This window comes from Ischnura elegans, chromosome 10 (assembly GCF_921293095.1).
Source record: "Ischnura elegans chromosome 10, ioIscEleg1.1, whole genome shotgun sequence".
Classification (NCBI taxonomy): domain Eukaryota; kingdom Metazoa; phylum Arthropoda; class Insecta; order Odonata; family Coenagrionidae; genus Ischnura; species Ischnura elegans.
The window spans coordinates 36,730,604-36,751,894 of NC_060255.1; the positions used below are offsets into that span (position 1 = coordinate 36,730,604).

At 37.7% G+C, this 21,291-nt stretch overlaps 1 protein-coding gene across 7 annotated transcripts in view; it reads left to right on the forward strand.

Moving 5' to 3' along the window:
• LOC124166847 (lachesin-like) overlaps nt 1-19,099 on the forward strand; it is a 791,588-nt gene extending 772,489 nt beyond the window's left edge. For 5 of the 7 annotated variants that reach the window (XM_046544547.1, XM_046544550.1, XM_046544551.1 and 2 more), the window contains 4 exons: nt 7,132-7,281; nt 8,538-8,621; nt 9,019-9,108; nt 17,858-19,099. In XM_046544547.1, coding sequence (XP_046400503.1) covers nt 7,132-7,281; nt 8,538-8,621; nt 9,019-9,108; nt 17,858-18,075 — 542 coding nt within the window. In that variant the 3' untranslated portion in view covers nt 18,076-19,099. The remainder of the gene's footprint in view (nt 1-7,131; nt 7,282-8,537; nt 8,622-9,018; nt 9,109-17,857) is intronic. The other 2 variants (XM_046544549.1, XM_046544548.1) reach the window with 2 other exon arrangements.
• The last annotated feature ends 2,192 nt before the right edge of the window (nt 19,100-21,291 follow it).

The following is a 21,291-nucleotide window of genomic DNA, read 5'->3' on the forward strand; positions in this document are numbered from 1 at the left end:
TAGCAGAAGAATACGGTCTGTGTGGGGAGAGAAAGATAAGCGTGTTCTGCTATTATTCAGCCAATATAGTGCTCTCATATTTCAATCAATTTAGATAAGTTTTTAGATGGGTTTTTGAGATATTGACTCTTATTTCATGCGTAAGTTTCATTTTTTCATGCTTCAAAGTCATACTCAATAAAAGTTCAACAGTATTGGAGGTATCAAAAAATAAATGGCCGCTAATATTTCAATCACTAATACTAGCATAAGCACCAAGTACTACATGTCAAGATGATTTTGAGTCAAACTGACCTCCCCAGCCATTTACTCCCGACCATTCCGGCTTTTGACCCATGTCGACCCACTACGTTTGTCATTTGCCTGGATTACATCTTCAAGAAACTTGGTAATTTAAAAATGTAGCAGTGTCCCAAAAAATAGATATGCTTCATTTCAAAGATATAAAAACGGTGCGAAAAATCCACAGAGAAAAAAGAACGACTCGCCTTGATTTGGATTCGAACCCGTAACTCCCGAGAGGGTTGCTTAAGTGGCTGAAGCACTCGACAATAAATCAGGGTTCGAATCCCGGTAAAGGCGAATTTTATTTTTCTGTGGAGCTTTCGCACAATTTGTGTAAAGTCACTCGCAATGACTCCATAAAGCTCTCGGTATACTTAAATTTGATATAAAATACATTAACTTGATGTAAAACGGATAATAGAGAGTAAACTCTTTTTATGAAGTTTTTTTTATGATCGAGAGTAAAGAGTGGCATTATTTTCTATCGTGGCCATCATGATAAGTCAATTATCCTCGGTCAAGTAGCTCTCCACTAAATTCTTCAGTCGGCTTATCTTTTCTTTCTTATTAAATTCTCCGATTTTACTTGCGATGTATCGCCTTCCTTCGAGGTTATTTCATGGTACTTGTCCTTCACGATTGTCTTCATCACACTTTCATCCCTCATTACGTGGCTAATGAAGTTGCCTCGCGGTCTTCCCAGTTTTTAGGAGACTTCTCTTTTCTGTCATTCTTCTCAGGATTTCTTCATTACTCACTTTTTTTCTGCTACATTAGCAACTTTTTATGGCGCATTTCATCTCGAAGTACCTATTCATTCATAGTTGAATCTTGTACCTATCCATTATCATCTCCGGTACATAATCTTATGATTATTTTTTGACGTAGCTTTCCACTCAAGTCTCCTTCTAACAGCTAATCTTTCTTCAACGTTATTTTTTGTCTTTCATTATATCCTTCATTATATTTACCATGCATCCCATCCGAGGTTTACGTTCCCATTTTACCTGCCATGTTTCCCTTCGTTGATTGCTTGCATCGACCTATTTATCCCCATGATGAATCCGATGAATTTGTTCCATCTCTATAATAAGACACACTTCCCACAACCGATATTTTTTTCGATATTTCGTAAGCCTCTTTAAAACAGATGCTATAATCGTGAAGTTTTCGGGCTCATATAGTACCTACACAATTTCCAGTATTTTTCTATGTCTAAAATTTTAAATTTTCAGAGGGGATTGTCTCAGGTGATACTCATGTAATTTCTTCCTGATGAAATAAGATGGTAAACACCGCACACTTATTTTATATTGAGCGACTGGTGTTTTCGCAGCTCAGTGTCATTTCCCTTTTTTACCACAACCCTTGTTGTCTCTCACTCTTTCATCAACTCTCTCTTCCAACTTTTTTATCAATATACAAAACCGCAACAGAATATTTTTCCCGGAAAATGGCACTAAATTGGCGAAACTCGAATCTTTCAATATCAAATTAAGAGTTGAGTTTACATAGTGAATTTGGCAGAATCCCTCATCTCTCGTATTTTTTTCATATTGGCAACCTAATATAAGGTTGCCAGTAGATATAGCTAGTAGAATTAACTAGGAATATGCTTTAGGGGATGGGGGGCAAGGGAGCCCGGACCCCCCAGGTAACTGGGGTCCGGGTCACGTCACCTCTAAAATTTCTTGAGTCACCGGTCGATACTCAGTGACTCGTCTCACTGCCATGATATTAATAAATGATCTTTAGCTTTAAGCAGATGCAGTTATTATACTATGTCAAAACTAGACAATAGTTTTAAATATTTTTTTATTTCTCTGAGGCATTTGGAGGGGGGAATTAATCCCCATCGTCATCCCCAAAGTCACGCCACTGCTTTTGCTAATAATATGTTAACACTGTTTGAAATATGTAAAATGTTTTTCACTTCATGCTCAAGTTACCCTTATGGGTGGAAGAAACTAAGGTTTACACTTTTTTGTGAAAGTTTTGCCGAATCCCTGACCTCCCGGATTTTTAAAATGTCGGCAACCTTCTTGGTATATGATTTCATCTTGTCATTGTCTTTTGTCCTTTTTTCAATAAAAATTGACGCTACAGCGGTAGGTAAACATTGTTTGAAATAAGAATCTATATTTATGTGAGGCTAAAGTTACCCTCATTGCTCCAAGCAAACAAATGTCTACTGTTTGTTAGAAGCCTTGCAGAATTCCCCGAATTAGCGTGTTTTTATTGATAGCAACTTTATATCTGATTCGCATGTTGTTTACTTTATATTTCTATCGTGTTTAGTCCATTTTTTCACTGAAAATTGACGCTACTGCAGTTTGTGAACTATATTTTAAATAAATTGTTTATTTTTCTAGCCGGGCTGAAATTGCCTATCTCAGTGCAAAAGTGGCGTAGCCAGTAATTTCGTTCGGGGGAAATCAATAACCGAGGGAGGGGGGAATTGTTTTAAAAACAGGGTACTAAGTAACTAATTTTAACCCTTTTCATAATCGAACAAACTTCATTTGTTAAAAAAATCTTTTGTAAATTCATGATTTTTTTTTCTTTTATGAAGGAAAATAATTGTGTTTTTATATTTCGGGAGGGGTCCGGACCCCCTCCCCCCCCCCCCCCCCGGTTTCCCACTGGCTACGCCACTGGAGTGCAAGAAAATCAGGTTTAACCTTTTTTGTAGAAGTTTTGAGGCGCCCCTGATCTCCAGAATGTTTTTTTGAATTAGCAACCTGCTGCTCTCTTCCATTCCATATTTCCATTGCCTTTTGTCCTTTGCTTCACTGAAAATTGACTCAACTGCTCTATCTGAAAATGTTTGTAATAAATTATTAATTTTTCACTTCGGGCTCAAGTTGCCTTCATGAATGCAAGAAACCTTTTTTTGGAGAATCTTTGCTGAATTCCGTATTTTTTAATGTTGGGAATCCTATATAGGTATGTTTTACGCTTTTTTGTAGAAGTTTTATGGGACCCCTGATCTCCCGAATTTTTTAAACTGGCAACCTGCTGCTCTCGTTGATCCAATGTTGTCATTGTCTTTTGTCCTTTGCTTCTCTGAAAATTGACGCTAGAGCGTATAGGTATACCTGCATTATCTACCGGCTATATCTAAGGAATTTTAAAAATAAATAACCAATTTATCAAGTCGGACTCAAGTTATCCTTATGTATCCCTGAAATCCGTTTTGTAGAGTTTTTGCAGTATTCCTGATCTTTCTTTATTTTTTAATGTTGGCCACCCTATCTATATCTGCTGCTCTCGCTGATTCCTTATTGACATTGTCTTTTGTCCTTTGTTTCACTGATAATTGACGCTATCGACAGCTGTATGCAAACAATGTTAAAAATTTATAACCTAATTATCAAATTCTCAAGTTATCCTTATTTTTCTCAGAAAATCAAGCTTAACGTTTTGTACAAGTCTTGCAGTATGCCTGATCTTCTGAATTTTTTAATTTTGGCAACCTCTGCTGGTAATCTGCTGCCCTCGTTGATTTTATATTGCGATTGTCTTTTGTCCTTTGCTTCACTGACAGTATTCCTGATCTTTCTTTATTTTTTAATGTTGGCAATCCTATCTATATCTGCTGCTCTCGCTGATTCCTTATTGCCATTGTCTTTTGTCCTTTGTTTCACAGAAAATTGACGTTACCTACAGCTGTATGTAATCAATCTTTTAAATTTATAACTTAATTATCAAGTTCTCAAGTTATCCTTATCTTTCTCAGAAACTCAAGCTTAACGTTTTGTACAAGTCTCGCAGTATGCCTGATCTTCTGTATTTTTTAATGTTGGTAACCCTATATGTGCTGAGCTCTGTCTGTGGCCACCTTGACCCCACCCCCAGCCGTCTCCGTTTCCCTCCGTGTTCCATTTCTCGTTTAGAGGTATGCCGTTCCAAAACACGATATGCCTGCCGTCCGGAAACTGCCCCCATGAGAACTCGGTCGCCCGCTCACTCACGAAATCGAGTAGAGGCGTCCATCGATCTCATTCCGTCAAACCTCCCGCAAGTTCACTTCCTCCTCCTGTCCTCTCGTTTTATATTCTCAACGTTTCCATGTGTACGTATACAAGCGTATCAGACATGAGAGAAAGCGTCGTCCTCCTCGATCGGCCTTGGTAGATCACACCAAAAAATAGCCACATTTCATTATAAAGTTACAATACGGTTTTTTGCTAGCATGGGCGTACCCTTGAGTCCTGGGTTCAAGACCATGTGAAGGCTAATTTTTTTTCTGTCTTATAATTTCAGAAATCACTGTTACAACTCATCCCCATTCGTTTAATTTAGTTGCTTAGGGATTTTTTTATTTTCGTGTTAATTTATGGATTTTTTTTGTTTTTATATTAGTCCCACCCTTCCTCTACCCTTCCCCTACACTCCAGGAAGGAGAATGCCTACCCACCAATGTGCTAAAATACGCTCCGTCTACCCTTGCTGAAGAGTATAGGAAGGATCCCTTACCCTCATTAGAGGGTAGACCTCTCCACAATGGAGGAGTTTATTTTTATCAGGGCAGCGGGGGGCAAAGGGGGCCAATGCCCCCTCTAGAAGCGAAAATAAATTAATTTCAAAACAAAAGTTATGAAAAAATTTTCTTTTGAAGAAAACTGATATTAGTATAAGACTGGGAACTGAAATAAAAATAATTATTTTTCCAAGCAAGTAATTATAAAAACTAAAATATTACTGTCATAATTTCCTTAAAATTTTGGTTTCATTAACCTTTTGTGAGCAAAAAAGTTACAACTTGAACGACCCCACGGCTAGTCTTGCCCCCCCCCCCCCCCCCCCCCGCCTAGTTTTGATTCTGGGTACGCCCATGTTCGCAAGAAAGCTCGTTTCATGAAACAAATTGATTTTATGAGCGTTTTACGTAAAAATCCACCGTGGTTATTCAAAAATGCTCAAAACTTGTACTATCATCTTGAAAATAATTCCCTCTGTTGTCGGTTGATATGAAAAGAATATCCATTAACCACTAAAATTCAAATTATAGTTTATAATCGTTCTGGCATATCTGTTACAGGTAAAAACAGGGAATCATGTAGCGGAAAACAGGAGTCTTTACATTTCCATCCATACTGAATTCAATTAATCTACAGAAAGCCATTTCTGTTTTTAACGTTTTCCTGTGTGTCAAATTGGCCACACATTATCAATTCTTAGCTGCGCCCTGACACACAGGGGCGGAGCTAAGAATTAAGGCTGGGGGATGGGGGGGTTAGGCGCAACAAATACTTAGGGGTGTTGGGGTATTGCATACCCGCCAGGATAAACGGGATTTGCGAGGGCCCTCCTCCAGAAAATTTTTAAGATTAATGGTTTTACGGCTTTCTGAGGGATATTTGATTAGTCCTAACACTATTCTATAAGCAATCCTTATCCAATTACGTAAAATGGATTAAACTTAAATATTTCTCCCGAGCTCTGGGGGGGGGGGGGGTATATCCCCCAAAACCCCCCTCTTGCTGCACCACTGCTGACACTAAAATGCTTCGACTTCAACACTCTCTAAATCCTATAGGGTAGGCAACACAGATGACTTTCTTGTAACAGAAGCTGTGCAAGCTCGTGATAGTCCTCCTGATACCATAAACTTTCAAATACTAAAAAAAATGCAGCAAATTATTGAATGTTTTTTTAATAATATATTTTTTATCCAATCTCTGTTACAAGGCCCTCTGGTACAGTGGATAAATAAAAAAAGAATGGTTATAGTTGAGCACCGACAAAGGGCGATTCCCTATAACACACTGAAAATGCTATAATGTACCAAACAGAATATTTGAGTGGCACCAAAGTGTTGACTAAATGGCAGAAAGCACTTGACTGCACTGAATTAAACTTAATAGAAAATCTCTCTCCATTGATCTCTATGAAACCACGGAAGAGTCAATTCTTGGCTTGATTACCGACTTGGTTGTAATATTTTTTTATCTTCTATTGAACAACTTGCATCCCTATCTGATTTTTGGCATATATTTCTAGCCATTTTTGCATCTACTCTTGACTATTTCAATGATATTACTTTGCTTGAGTGCTTGCTATTTGAAATATTCATTCCATTTTACAACCAAAACCAGAGGAGATCTGGGCAGAGGTCATTGGCATCAACTTTGTCTTACCTACATTCTTTTAATTCCTAGAATATGTGCCCTGCTGAATCCATTTACCTGAGTCATTTACTAATTTGCATCAGTAATTCAGTAAAATCCGGGCTATAAAGTGGGTCTTGGGGGAGACAGTTTATCCCCACCTTATAGGAGCCCGCATTATTAAGGGAAACTTTTTTGGAAACAAAATAAAAAAACTCTAAAGATAAACCCATACTCGCTTTTAATAGGAGTCACAAAATAATTGGATATTTACTTTTGGCGAGGCAGTTGATAGGACGCATTTTTATGATAAGTCACCCTGAAGTAGCAATTAAAATTATAAAGTTATGACTTTTATGGTGGGATATGGTGCGACCCTCGGTTTATCAGAAACCATGTTTTAGTGGGACACATTAAAAGTGGTTTTCACTTTATTTCTATAAATAGTGCATTTTACCAAATTTTATTATTTGAGTGGGATACTCACCTGCAAAATCAGGAGTGAAAAAGAGGAGGGGTACAGGTCCAATGGCCCCCCTCCCAGATATGAGGAAAATAAAGAAAAAACTAAGTACTGTCTTATTTAAAATTACAAAACCTATCAATCCTAGATTTTTCCCTTTCGCCAAATACATACTCTCTATCGCCTACAGTGCAAAATCCACACCAAGCAGTAAATCCAATGTTTAAAAGAATAAATTTACTTAGTAAAAGTGTCAATACTTTGTTTCAGGAGACAAGTACGAATCCGTCTCCGTTGAAAATGGATACAAGAAGTACATGATGCTGAAAATCAGGAACGTGACTCACAGAGACTTTGGATCATACAAGTGCATGGCCAAGAATTCCCTTGGAGAAACAGATGGGCTCATAAAATTAGATGGTAAGTTTATGGCTTAGCATGTTGGTAGACACGTTTAAAGATTGGTTTCTATTTCTCTTTATTTCAGTTTCTGACACAGAAAATCAGAAAACAGGGTTTTTCAAGAGTAAACTCCAATATATACTTCAGGAGGTGGTAAGGGAGACAATTATAAGCATTTTTTGTCCATAAAAATAATCTCAAAATGGGTGAGATGGCACAGTTGTTACTCACTCAAAGGTCTCATTGATGTGCAATTGTGCAATTATAATTGTTTCAAGCAATTATAATTGCACATTTTCATCCAACCTTAATTATTTCATGTCCCTAAAAATTCAGAGCATAAAAAAAATGTTGAAAGGGCTGGTTACTATAGGAAAACTATTTTCATGGAAACTGCAAAGTGCAAACAAAAATATGTTTGTGTCACCATAGCTCAGAAACCGAGGAGTTACGACCCCATGTTTATGGACAAAGAATGCTTAAAATTGTTTCCCCTACTGCCTCCAGATATATTGCATTCCTCCTGAAACACCCTGTACTTTTTGACAAAATAATCTTGGAGGAATCAAAGAATTAATCATTCAAAAACTATAAAAGCTGTCCACCCAGGTTTCACTTTCTGCATCACATTTCAGGAAATAGTTGTTAGTAGTTTAGTGAATATATTTTAGGTCAAAATTACTTTTCACAATTGTTTCATTTTACTTCAAATCCTTCCTTCTCCTTCATTTTTTTAAGAATTACAAATGGTAAATAAAGGTACCTATGGTAAATCCTTATGGCTTCAACCACAATTTCAATTACCTCTGCAGTCTCAAGGCTGGGGCCGAACTTGTTAACATTAAGTTGTCTGTGAGGACAAATTTTATGGAATATGGCAGAGCCAGGGGTAAACCTTAACAAAATTAGGCCCAAATGACTGCAAAAGTGTAAATTTCACTGAGGAAAACTCATTCACTTTGATCTGGATTAGGACCAGGATCTTGAACCTTGTATGTACATCATATGCTCTAACAGAACTCCTTTCTGTCAGGGGAAGAAATTTGCTTTGAAAGATCATAAGATCAAATGGATAAGGTTGTGATTTAATGCATACATGTTGCTTTTAAAGTTCTAATACTAAATGGCTCAGTGCCAAGGCAAATAATTTTTTCCCTGTGGATTTTTTGCACTATACCTACTCTTTGTTCAATTACATTCATAATGCCAACAAATAAATTGTGAAATTCACCTCCAGTTTATCAACCCTCTTCTTTCTTTATTCTGTTTTGCAGAAATCCCAGCACCATCGACAACAACGACCACTCCAGCTCCTCAGCCACCTTCTCTCACACTGTCTCCTAATGACAAGAAAAAAGGTTTGATATTTCTCCAATTTTTCCAAGTTGTAAGCATCCTTAATTCAAATACTTGATTAGTCTCAGATTGAAACTTTCAAGGAGATTTTCAAGACTAACTCTGCAATGGTAATATTTTTTTGAAACAAAGAGTTTCCACAAAAACTAATCGAATAAAGAAAACAATCTTCCTTACTGTGAGGCATAGTTTTATCTTTTATGAGTAAGTCATTAAGTTTTAATCACTGCATATTTCTCAGAAAAGTAGAGTAAGGCCAAATTAATGATCTTCCATGAATTATCAATTTCAATTCATGGTGGGAATCATGAGAAAATTCTCATTAATATTAAATATATTTTTTAATAATTGAGTAAAAATATTGAGCAATTTTTTCACATGAAAACTTTGCATCCTTAGGACGGTCAAAGGGACGACAGCGCCACAGTGACACTGAGAGGAATGAGGTCCTGAATCGAGGACGAGAATCAAAAGGTTGGTTGGACTTAGGTAAGGGCATTGAAACTCATGCCTGACCTTTGCAATAGCCAAAATCCAGGATGAGTATGAACCTAGTAATGTAAAATATTGTATATGAAAAAGGTATGAAAGCCCCTAGCATGTAATCAATGGAAAGAGGAACCACAAGGGTGCCTTGAGGATTTTTAAGCATATTTACAACCATATTTCTTTTAATGTTTTCCTGTTAATTTCTTGTTTAAGTAATTGTTCAGCATTAGTAGCATGCAGGGGTAGTCTGGGGTGATTGGGGACCCTCAGCAGGGGCTTATAATGAGGCTCATCTTACGAGGAAAATTGGAAAGTGAATTTGGAAAAATGTTAGGAAATTGCATGCCCGAAAAAATGGATCTTGACGCTATTCTGGCACTTAAAAATATTGATAAAAGCTAAGACAAAATAACAATGTTGTAAGAAACAATACTATGAAAAGTGAGAATTTCACACCTAATAAAATTTAATAATGTATTATGGTTCTATTATATATTTAGTGAATTTGCTCCCTGAAACTGCTCTGAAATTTCAAAAAAATTTTAATACAACCTTTTCGAATAACCGTTTCAAAAAACCATCTTTATCTCTTTCATCTTCTGATACTTTTATTTTATATATTCTTTGTATCATCTTTTTACACTGATGTATGCAGCAAATAAAGCAACTAATGAAAACATAGAAATTTATAATTGCAAAAAAACTTTGGTTTAAGTAATCTGAGTCCTTTCGTTACACCTTTCATATATGCTTCACAATATACATGAGCATTTTGGAGACCCCTGAGCTCGGGGCCCTCCACAATTGCTAACTTGGCCAGACCACTCCTGGTTGAAAGCATGAAAAAACATATAATTTCACTTAGAATATATTTAGGAATTGAAAATGGAGTCTCATGAACCATTGTCAAAATGCATACTATCAATAATCTTAGGTATACAATTTTTAACTTAAAAAATAGAATGGGCTTTTATCCTTGCCAAGAGATATTGTTCTTCATAATTTTTCCTGACAAATAGGACCAATTTTATTTATTATTATATTTCTCTCAGGCTTTACATAGGGTAATAGACTTCATTTCTGTCAACATTTTACAAAATGACATTATTTCCACCCTCAAAATGTATTACATCAGCTGGAATAGCTTTAGAACTGACTATTGCTTCAATTACTACTTTTTATATCAAATGAAGAAATAGGGAATTTATTAAAATAAATTGCACACATAAGAAAAATCATGGTAATGATGAGATTTATTAGAGGTAGCGTGATCCCCCCACATCTTGCAACTCATCTGCATACATCGTCCTTCTAATCTAAAACTCTTACCATTAAGTTAACAAGAATTTTTAATAATAATTTTTGACATCACATATCCTTGTTTTTCTCTTGAGAATGGCTTCTTATCTTTACTTGTGTTTCTGAGACTTTTCCATTTTCCAACATTGTCTTTTCCTCCAAGCCTCTCATACTTTCTGCATTTCCTGCAGCAATACATTGCTAATTTCTCTATACATATATCCTGCTGCCCTGCTTGGTATCCATGTACTTCCTCTTATTTCTCTCCTTCATTTTACTAGTCATTCCTACCATTATCAACAGTGTCTTAATCCTTCTGCTTTCTGCATATCCGATCAACTCCATCACTTTGACTATTGATTCCAGCCCTGTTCTATCCTTCTTCTACTGAGTAGTACATATATGTCCCCTCCTAATTTTTGCTTTCTTTTTCTCTTCAAGTTCCTAATTTTCCCTTGTCTTTGCCCTATTCGTAGCTGCTACAATCTATTTCCTGGGTCCCCTGCTTTTTCTAAGCTGTTTGAGCCTTGCCTTACACCTCATTAGCTTTTGATTGTGGTCAGAATCTATATCCACTATAGGGAAGTTGCACAAGTTTTTTATATTGTTCCTAAGCCTCAAGAAGTTCCCTTTGTCATCTTCAGAATTACTACATTCTATCCACTGGCTCCTCAGTCTCTTCCAAGTCATTTTAACTCAACCATATCATAGGGGTAGATTGTGGTCAGAATCCACATCTGCATAGGGAAGCTGTACAGAGTTTTCAAACTATGCATTCCTAAGTCTCTGCCTGACTTTCATGTAGTATACCTCCCCATATCTCCTGGACTACTCCATGCTAAATTATATTTGGATTCTGTGTAATTAGTAAATAACTTGATTTTCCTGCAAAATTCTACTGTTTTTCTCTGGGTTGTTCCTTATTTTTAATCTAAATTAATCAAATTTCATTTTAAGCCCTCCCTTACTGTACTGAAGCATTTATTTACCCCCTATTCCTCAACACCTCAGGCAGTTTAACACCTACGTTAATCTAATGTTGCTCGTCAAAGCTAATTATTGGTAATATTTTATGAACTTCACTTGCTTAGAGCAAACTGTCATGTACACATGTAAAATCTAAAGTTCATCAGCTTTGTTTGTTTCAATGCTCATAAATTGAATACTATCCATCCAAGATATTAGCTTTTTGTTTATTTCTGATCTAGCTAGACCGAGGCAGTAAATATACTAGTATATTTACTGCCTCGGTACAAAAAATATGTCCTCACCATGCTGCTCCTTTAATTCATTCTGTGCTCATAGCTGGTTGATCTATCACTCTGGCTTGGCTTCATACATCCATACCAACATTCTCATAATACATATCACATTTTATATGCCCATATACCTCCTTGACTATTTTTTAAGCCACTATGTCACATCCACATTCTACATACTCATTCTGTGCCCCAATGGCGTGGTCTAGCAATATGCTTTGGGGGGAATGAGATTGCCTGGGGTGTCGACCCCACCATCCTAGGCAGGGGTCCCGGAAAATTTTTGATAAATGACATATGTACCTGCATATACATTTTACATCATTTTGGTTTTAAATTATTCTTTAAGCGGATGCAGTAATTAAAATTCAACACTAGACAAAAAGGGAAGCAGTTGGGAGTAAAATGAAAGAGGATGCTACCAAGGATCAGTGGAAGAAAGCTGGAATATCGTTAAAAGTGTACTACAGGAGGTAGCAAAAGATATTCTTGTGAGGAAAAAAACTGTCCAAACAAGAAAAATCCATGGGTCACAGATGAAGCCATAGAGCTCAGAAGGAAGAAGCAAGTACAATGATGCTAAAACCGAAGCAGGGCTTCTCAACTACTAGAAAATAAGGAATGAAATAAGCCTCAAAGTGGGTGATCTATCCACCCTAGCATCTGGAATTGATGAGCAGAGCTTATTAAAAATGCAGGGGAAAAGATATTCACTCAGCTCTACTAAACCATCACTGACAGAACATACAAAGGGACTTCGAGTTGAGTATCATGGTTCCTAATCCCAAAAAGGAAGAGGAGGAGAAATATGAAGATTTTAGGACCATTAGCCAAACCACTTGTGCAGCATTGATGTCAACTAGAATCATCTACAAGAGAATAGAATGGAAAGCAGAGGAGTTGCTGGATGAGAACCAATTCAGATTTAGGAAAAACAAAGGCACAAGGAAAGCCATTTTGACCCTTCAGCTGCTTGTAGAGAAGAGAATGTAGAAGAACAAGAATACATATATCCCATTTGTGAATTTAGATAAGGCTTTTGATTGCATAGACTAGAATTTCATGCTTGAAATGCTGAAAGAAATTAGAGTGCTTTATAGTGACAGGAGATTTATACGAAATTTATATAAAACCAAGAAGCTGTGATTGAATCTTGGTCCAGCTGCAAAGAAGCAAGAACCAAGATAGAAGTGAGACAGGGTTGTGCTCCATCTCCAGTAATTTTCGTTGTTTTCATTGAGAAAGCTATCAATGAAATAAAAGAGAAAGCGCCATGAGATAAAATCCATGGTGAAAAAAACTGGCATGCTACGATTAGCTGATGACATAGTGGAAATGGCAGAGACAGAGAGTGACCTGAAGAAAATTCTATTAACTATGGAAAACATAACGATAATATATAAGCTGAAAATCAAAGCCAGGAAACAAAAGTATTGGTCTGCAGTAGATGAGTGGAGGTGAGGACCAACCTGAAACAATTAAGGAAATCATAAACTTGATGAGGAGAAGGAATTCTGCTAGTTGGGTAGCCAAGTGACCAATGATGGATAAAGCAAGAAGGAAATACGAGGGTCGTTCAATAAGTAATGCCTCACATTTTTTTATAAAGCCATTGATATACATAGATCAATGTCCTTGTCAGAGCTTCACAATTGATGTCTGTTCTCTGTGCTGATGAAGTTTGACACCGTTCCAGCATATAGCAGAACCATAGTTCAGCGTCAAAATGGCATCTGCATACGCCTCACGTTAAAAGCAGCATGCTATTATTGAAGTTTTGTGTAAAGAAAAAGAATCCATTCTGAACATCCATGAATGTTTGTGTGCATTGTATGGCAATGCTACAGTTGGTAGGAGTAGAGTTGGGCGATGGATAGGGAAAGTTACAGCCTCAGGAGATGCAGAAACAGAGCTCCATGATCACCCACGCTCGGCATTACTACGCCTGCATGACAGGAGCTTTTACCACCAGGGAATACATGCTCCCCCAAAATGTTAGTGCTAGGCCTTAGAACACAATAGGTACTATGCAGAAAAATAGGGCCTGGATAAGACATGTTGATGCATATTGCCACCAAATTCTGACTCTTTACAATTAATACGTTCTGAGAAAAAAAATATGTAAACAACTTATTGAACGACCCTCATAGTCAGTAGAATAGCCTAAGCAAACAGGGCATTCACCAAAAAAAGGAGTCTTTTTACAGCTCAAAATATAAGCTTTGAAGTCATGCTATATAGGTGTATGTATTAGGGCCCACATTTGGAGCATACTTCCATATCATTGTGAGGTATGGACGTTAACAGCACCTGAAATGGTCTGGCTCTGTTATTCAAGATACTTTTCAGAATTTCATTCCATACGCTGCTACTTTTATTTAATCAACCTCAGAAACAATCATCCTCTTCAATCAATTTCAGCTGTCTTATTGTTAGTCATTTGGTCACAAAATTGGACAAATTGTCATAGAAGCCCCATTTCATCCCAATGCATTTTATGATATAGACTGGGGCTATTTTTGGCTTGTACAATGCATATCCAGGAACAAATAACCATTTTGTGAAGAAACTATGGTAAACAAATCATAGTAGCCCAATTTTACTGGAACATGAAATAATATTTATATCTTTAACTACTTACACACCTGCTTCATTTTTAAGTTTTTTGAACACTTTTTATAGCGATCCACTATCATATGTAGGCCTCTCTTGTGTCTTTTTCTCAACGGCTAATGATAACAGCATTCGTTGCTCCAAGTGTTTCACTTCTTTTTTATTTTGATAAGTCTAACTAATGCTTCAAGTGCAAGAACAAGTGGATGTGGGATGGTGCCATGTCTGAACTGTATGGTTGAAATCATTGAACTGCTTCAAACAAAATAGTTCCTAAGCAAACACTTGCAAGCAAGTAACAAACAATTTTGAGTAGTTTGCTTTTGTGGACATCGGTAAGAATTTTGGGAACCCATTGAGAATAAAACTTGCAATAAACCTAAGACAATATTATGGAAAAGAGGTCTTAAAATTTTGGGAAATTCATTAGAAAGCATTATCACTGTGAAATGTGTGTTCTCATGAATGTTTCAATCGACTCTCCTTACGAGATCATCATTGACAACAGATGGTGGACCACTTCCAGCCTCATCATATTTTCACCATAAACTTCCAAGCACTTTGAAGCCAAAGCCAAAGTGTACCTCAGTATGTATATTTCCTGCCTAGGACTGCTGTTGTATTTGATACGGTGGGAAAAATTCCACACTTTTTCTTGAGGCTCCAAGTATTTAGCCTCTTTCAATTGCTATTTGGTCTTCTTGTATGGAAGTTGCTGCCATTTAAGAATGTTTATCCATCCAATTTTTTCTCTCAAATCAACTTTTTTGGCACAATTTTATTATAGAGCATCCAACTCAATACTTTGACAGCCAAAGAAATTTTTGTAAGCGCAAAGCTTAATAGAAAAGGCCAGGTTTGGAGAAGGCACAGTAAGATGGGTAGCAGACATCTGTTTTAACACATTTAATTCACCATGCACAAGTACATTCAAATCCCTTGGGCATGCCGCACAAGCCTGGCATTTGCCCTCCAAGCAATTGCCTCGCCCTGCATCTGTCTTGTGACCCTCTTGGTGTCCTCCTATTGGCCGGACATCACCGCATGAGTTTGTGTTACCTCCACCTTCCCACACCAAGATGCTGCAAACATGTTAAAAGGCATAGTGTTGGAGACATACACAGAGACCAATTCCACAGAGGTAGCAAGGTGTCAGGGGTTTCAGACATTTAACCCATCACTTGAGCATAACTCAAAGGATTCTTACATTTAACACTTTTTGTGTGGCGGGCCAATATATTGGCTTTTGCAGCTTGGGCTACAGGAGAATAGAATGGAAAGCAGAGGAGTTGCTGGATGAAGACCAATTCAGATTTAGGAAAAAAAAGGGAACAAGGGAGGCCTTTTGGGCCTTCAGCTGCTTGTAGAGATGAGAATGGAGAAGAACAAGCCTACAAATATGTGAATGTTTGTGAATTTATATAAGGCCTTTGATATCATAGACTGGAATTCAATACTTGCAACCCTCAAATAAATTGGAGTGATTTATAATGACCGGAGATTCACACACAATTTGCATAAAAACCAAGTGGCCATGATTAAATCTTGGTCCAGCTGCAAAGAAGCAAGAACCAAGATAGAAGTGAGCAGTTGTGCTCCATCTCCAGAAATTTTCAATGTTTTCAATGAGAAAGTTATAAATGAAATAAAAGAGAAGGGTTATTTTGCTATGACCTATTACATTGATATACTTTATTTCAGTAAACTGTGATGTATTACGTTTGTCACTTGATCCTGCCGCTTCACGGCAGGCAATTGTTCCTGGAATAAAAACGTGGTGTTGCCGCCATCTTGGCAGTTGCACGCTGGCACTGGAATGGTCGTGTTGATTTGCCCCGATATACCACATTGGTTCTTAGGTCACGCCTATCACTTCTCAAACCCAGCATTAATCAGACTGTCACCACGAAGCAGGAGCACCAAAAGAGGTCCCATGGCACCTCTACCCAACTGAGGACCTTCAATGTGGGTGACAAAGTGTGGGCTACAGCTTACACCAGAGGAGGAGCAAGACAGTGGAAAGAAACTACTGTTGTGTCAGTGCTGGGATCAAGAAATTACAGGGTGGAGACAAAAGATGGAAGTGTGTGGCATCGCCACATTGATCAGCTCAGGGAAGTGGGGACTGGGGTGATAGGTAGGGCTGAGGAAACTCAAGTTTTGAGTGAAATGAAAAGTGAGTTAATCGTTCCAGGGAAGGCAACTGCTATGAGCTGCAGCAGAAGTGGTAGTTCAGAGCCTGTGGGGTACTGGCAGACAGGGTTGGGAAAGGGTTGTGACAATGTGGGGAGTGTGCAAAATGACTCAATAAAAAAAACAGGGGGGGATAGTGAACCAAGAGTTGAGGAAATGCAAACACGGTACCCTAAAAGGGCAAGAAAAGTAAAAGAAATGTGGAATGTGTGAGCATTGGTGGGGGGGGGGAGTGATGTCAATCATTGAGATTTTTTTTTTCTCTTTCTTTCTTTTTTTTTTGCTAATGTCAGCTGTTCCTCTGTGTATGTAATTAATTCCTTTGTATTATATAATTAGTCTCTTGTTCGTCGGGTTGGGATGTTCCCTCTCTTTTTGGGAAGGGAGGAGTGTGATGTATTACGTTTGTCACTTGATCCTGCCGCTTCACGGCAGGCAATTGTTCCTGGAATAAAAACGTGGTGTTGCCGCCATCTTGGCAGTTGCACGCTGGCACTGGAATGGTCGTGTTGATTTGCCCCGATATACCACATAAACGTAAAAATATTTTGTCAATATTAAACAGTTTAACCTCAATAATTTAAAAAAAAACACTTATGGTTATGTAATAAAATAGCTTTGTATTGTTTTTTTTCCTAGTAGCTACATTTTATGAAAATACACTCCGTTTTTTTGCCAGAACCCCAGGAAGAAGGATAGCACTAAGAGGGGTAACTATTAATACTCTTGGTGCAAACCTTTTTGCTTGACTATGTGTTCCCATGATTTTTTTGGTCTGTGCAAGTACAGACACAAATAATGGCCAATATTGTGGAGCGGGATGTAAGCTAATCCCCTGTGTGGTAAATGGAAATCACTTTTTTCATTGTTTGCTTTTACATATGTATATCATCATCATACCTGCTTTGTTCCTTTACCTAAAAATGCTGCCTTGTGACCATAAGCTCCAAGTTTCCCACTTCTCTGGGCAGTGGCGCAGCGAGGGAGGGGCTTTGGGGGATTAAAACCCCCAGAGCTCAGAGAAACTTTTACGTTTCAACCATTTTACTTAATTGGTTAATATACTTATAGAAGAGTCTAGAAGGATTAATAAAATATCCCTCAGAAATCCATAAAACTCACCATTTTGAACCATTTATCCTAAAAATTTTCTGGGAGGGGGCCCCTGCACCTCCCTCTTATCCTGGCGGGTATACCACACACTCCAGGTCCTGTTGCTCCTAAAACCCCCCCTAGCCTTAATTCCTAGCTGCGCCCCTGTCTCTGGGTACTATCCTTCCCGAGCAACGCTGGATAACCTACTAGTATCTAATATTTATGAAACTCTTTCATTCACTTGAATAAATTCCTCACCCACCAATACTTTTTCCCATTCTTCAAAGCAGACTACAGCTCCAAGCTGTCAGGAGATCCAGATGACATGGACGACAATTACGACAGTGGCCAGCCACCTTATCTCGTAGACTTGCACACTGCATCCTCATCATCCTCGTCTGCGCCCAACGCATCCAGACCCTTCTTGCCCCTGCCGTTCTTGCTGGGGGCACAGTGGGCAATGCTCACGTGGATCGTTTGCTGCGCCCTGGTGGCCGGAGCCAGCTGACCGAGTCGGCTCTGCCCGTGAAAGTGAACCGACTACCTGAACAAACCAGAGAGTGACTTCATTTTTGATAATGTGTTGGACATATCGGATATGCAATGTTGTCAGATGTTGATTTTTGGGTGCTTTCCAAGACTTCAGCGAAGAGAGAGAGTGACATGTTGAAAAATAAAATGGAATGATTACAGGATGGCCTTCCCTTGATGGTCGTGTCACCCTCATAAAGCTCTCTTGACCCGACGCTTCCTACCAGCAAATGTTTCATCCCCAACCCATATCTCCCCTCATAATAATGTCCCTTCTGCATAGTTACAAGAGGATTGAAGGGAATGTTAAAACCTCCCCTCCTTGACGACCCCATCTATGCTATCTATATCGAAATGGGTCCAACTGTGATGTGTTTTATTACTGTGCTCTCTCCGTTAAGTGATGAAAAATGCTTACGAAAGTTTGATGATAGACTTCTGAAAATAAAAGAGGAAATTTTCAGTAAATGACTGATTCAGCCGCTGTCACAGCTCTGAGAGCATCTGAGTTAAATCCCAAGGCAAACAATCAATTTTTTTAATAGCTAAATGAGCATGAGGTTTTAAAACATATTAACGCAGAAACACCTCAATTGGCATGTAATTTGAATAGCTAAAAACCTAAGGGTGTAGAGATGGTAAAATAAAAATAGACTTAAACAACTGATTTGAGCATGTATTTATGTCTGTGCCAGGGAACATAATTTTTTCATATTTTTTCATTCCCTGGACTCAGAAACTGTAACAACTGATGAAGGGCTTGTAATGTTTGTCAGTGAGAGTGTGATTTTGCATGAGTGTTGGTAACAGTGAGTGTAACTGTCATTCGTGTTAACTGTTCTCAACAGGGTTCTAGTAAGTTTGTTGAACAGTATATCATAAGGCATCTCTGGAACCCAAAGGAGATAGTAAAATTGTTCATTGTAATGTACTCGGAATCATTTATAAAGTTGCAAAATATAATGAACTAAAAAAATAAAAATAATTAATAACAAAGGTTACCATAATTCTGTCTTGATTTAAGTCAACCTCCAAGGATGGATCATGGATTTTTTCTGGGGGACGAGGCACAAGGCACAAGCAAACCGTCTTCTCATATTTGAGATTAAAAGCAATATACAAGAATTACTGTACAAAATATTCTCTTTATTTAAACATGAAAGTTATTAATAAGAAATAAAATTATTGAGGCTCCAAAATACTCAACAAACATACTAATGATAACCGAATTGAAAATTTTGTCTAAGTTTAGGCGTGTCGGGGGGGTGTGTGCCCCCTGCCCCTCCCCAAAATCCTCCTTTGTCAACTTCCATAATCTATTGAATCATTAAATGGTGCCTAAACCCAGTGAGAAATGGGTGGTGGAATCCACGTGGAACCCACGTGGAATCCACGTTGAGTGGTGGATATTTGGTGGTGGTGGATATTGAGTGGTTGGACCCACGTGGAATCCACGTTGATTTCAAGTGGATTTGTGGTGATTATCATAAAATGTTAAACAGAATTTCTAATTTGTGAAACTTAACTCTCTGGTGACATTTCGTCATTTATCATCCTGAAACCACGCTAGTTATGTGAAAATGTATCACACATTCTATTTTTATATATGTAATTCGTGGAAAGGCAGCCATGAGAGCACATGAAAAATCGTAGACACATATATAGAAGGTTTAGATATAGAGTGGTTGAGGTTTTAATGGTTTTAGGACAGCACCTACTGCTGTTTTAATTTTTCCACCAAATTCCCACGTGGGTTCCACGTTGATTCCACGACCAAAAACACGTGGTATCCATGTTACATCTCCACGTGGGTTCCACGTGGATTCCACCACCCATTTCTCACTGGGGTAGTAGTAATGTACCCATATAGTAAGGCAACTTCATCATCATGGTTTCATTATGGCTTGGCCTTCAACCAAAGAGTGGGGCAAGTATTTTTATCTTTTTAAATAATTGATTCTAACTCTTCAATTGACTATGCATGTGTTCACACACAGTGAAACCTCTCACTTACAGACACTAGCAGTCCTCAAAAATGTGTTTGTAAGTGAGAGATGTCTGTAAGTCTGAGGGGACTCTAAGGAAATCTTATTTTTATGCTAAATTTTACTTCACAAATGAAAATTGTCGTAGATATATAAAATGATATAGAGGACTAAGACATTTTTCATGATGTCTTGGTCTATTGGTTGTAATACACTTGCAGTGCTAGGAGGGAAAAAAATTATTTGATATTTTTTAACTATAAATTGGGGTGGCCAGGAGCATTGTCAAGAAATATAAAAATCTTTCCTTTTTCCTCTCCCATTTATTCATCAAAATTTTTACACCACTTTTTCATTATCTCTATATCCATGCTAGCTACTACACCACGGCAACTAATGTCGAGTATAGGGGGCATAGTTACCATTACAAATTTCAATGATGTAGAAAAACTTAGCTGGTGCGTGAATGAAAAAACTGAAATTATTCAAGGTCCACACAATCTAACATTTATGAATTTTAATTGATTGTGTGGTAACTCGATGAATACAATATATCTATTAGAGATCCCTTCCGGAATTTTTATATTATTCTACGCCGCTATTCTTGAGAAATTATGTGTTTTTCTTACGACTGTCGTATCGCCATCATTTCATAAATGTGAATGATTTTCAAAGTATGGCGGTATGATTTTATTTCTCCTCATTATATAGAAGCATCAAGAATAAAAACATTATTCTTATACATAAATGCCTTAATGAACACTCTGAAACGATGGGATAATAACAGCATCTACGGAAGTGCTGAAAGTTTGGCATCCATTTATCATTACTCTGGATGTTTGTCGGCCTTGCTGTAAGAAACCCAAAATAAGCTTACTTGATAAGCACCCTCCTAATTCCTTCCTTTCACCTTATCTCAATGACTTATAATGTGTTAGCTGGGGCAGGAGTCATGAAATGGTAAGTAATTGAAAATTGAGAAGAATGTGAGTAATGCAAGGAGGCTGTGCACCCTTGATAAAAAGAGGTCTTATAGATGTTAAAAAAAATTGTCTTTGAATGAGGGAATGAAAGGGGAAACTTGAAATACAAGTACCCCTCGCTTGACAATGGAGGTAAGTGTTGAAAGGAAAATGTGATTGTGGAAACGCCTGCAAGGGGGCAGCAGAGGACAGGTTTGTGCCTTGCATAATGTAGCTATAGTGTAA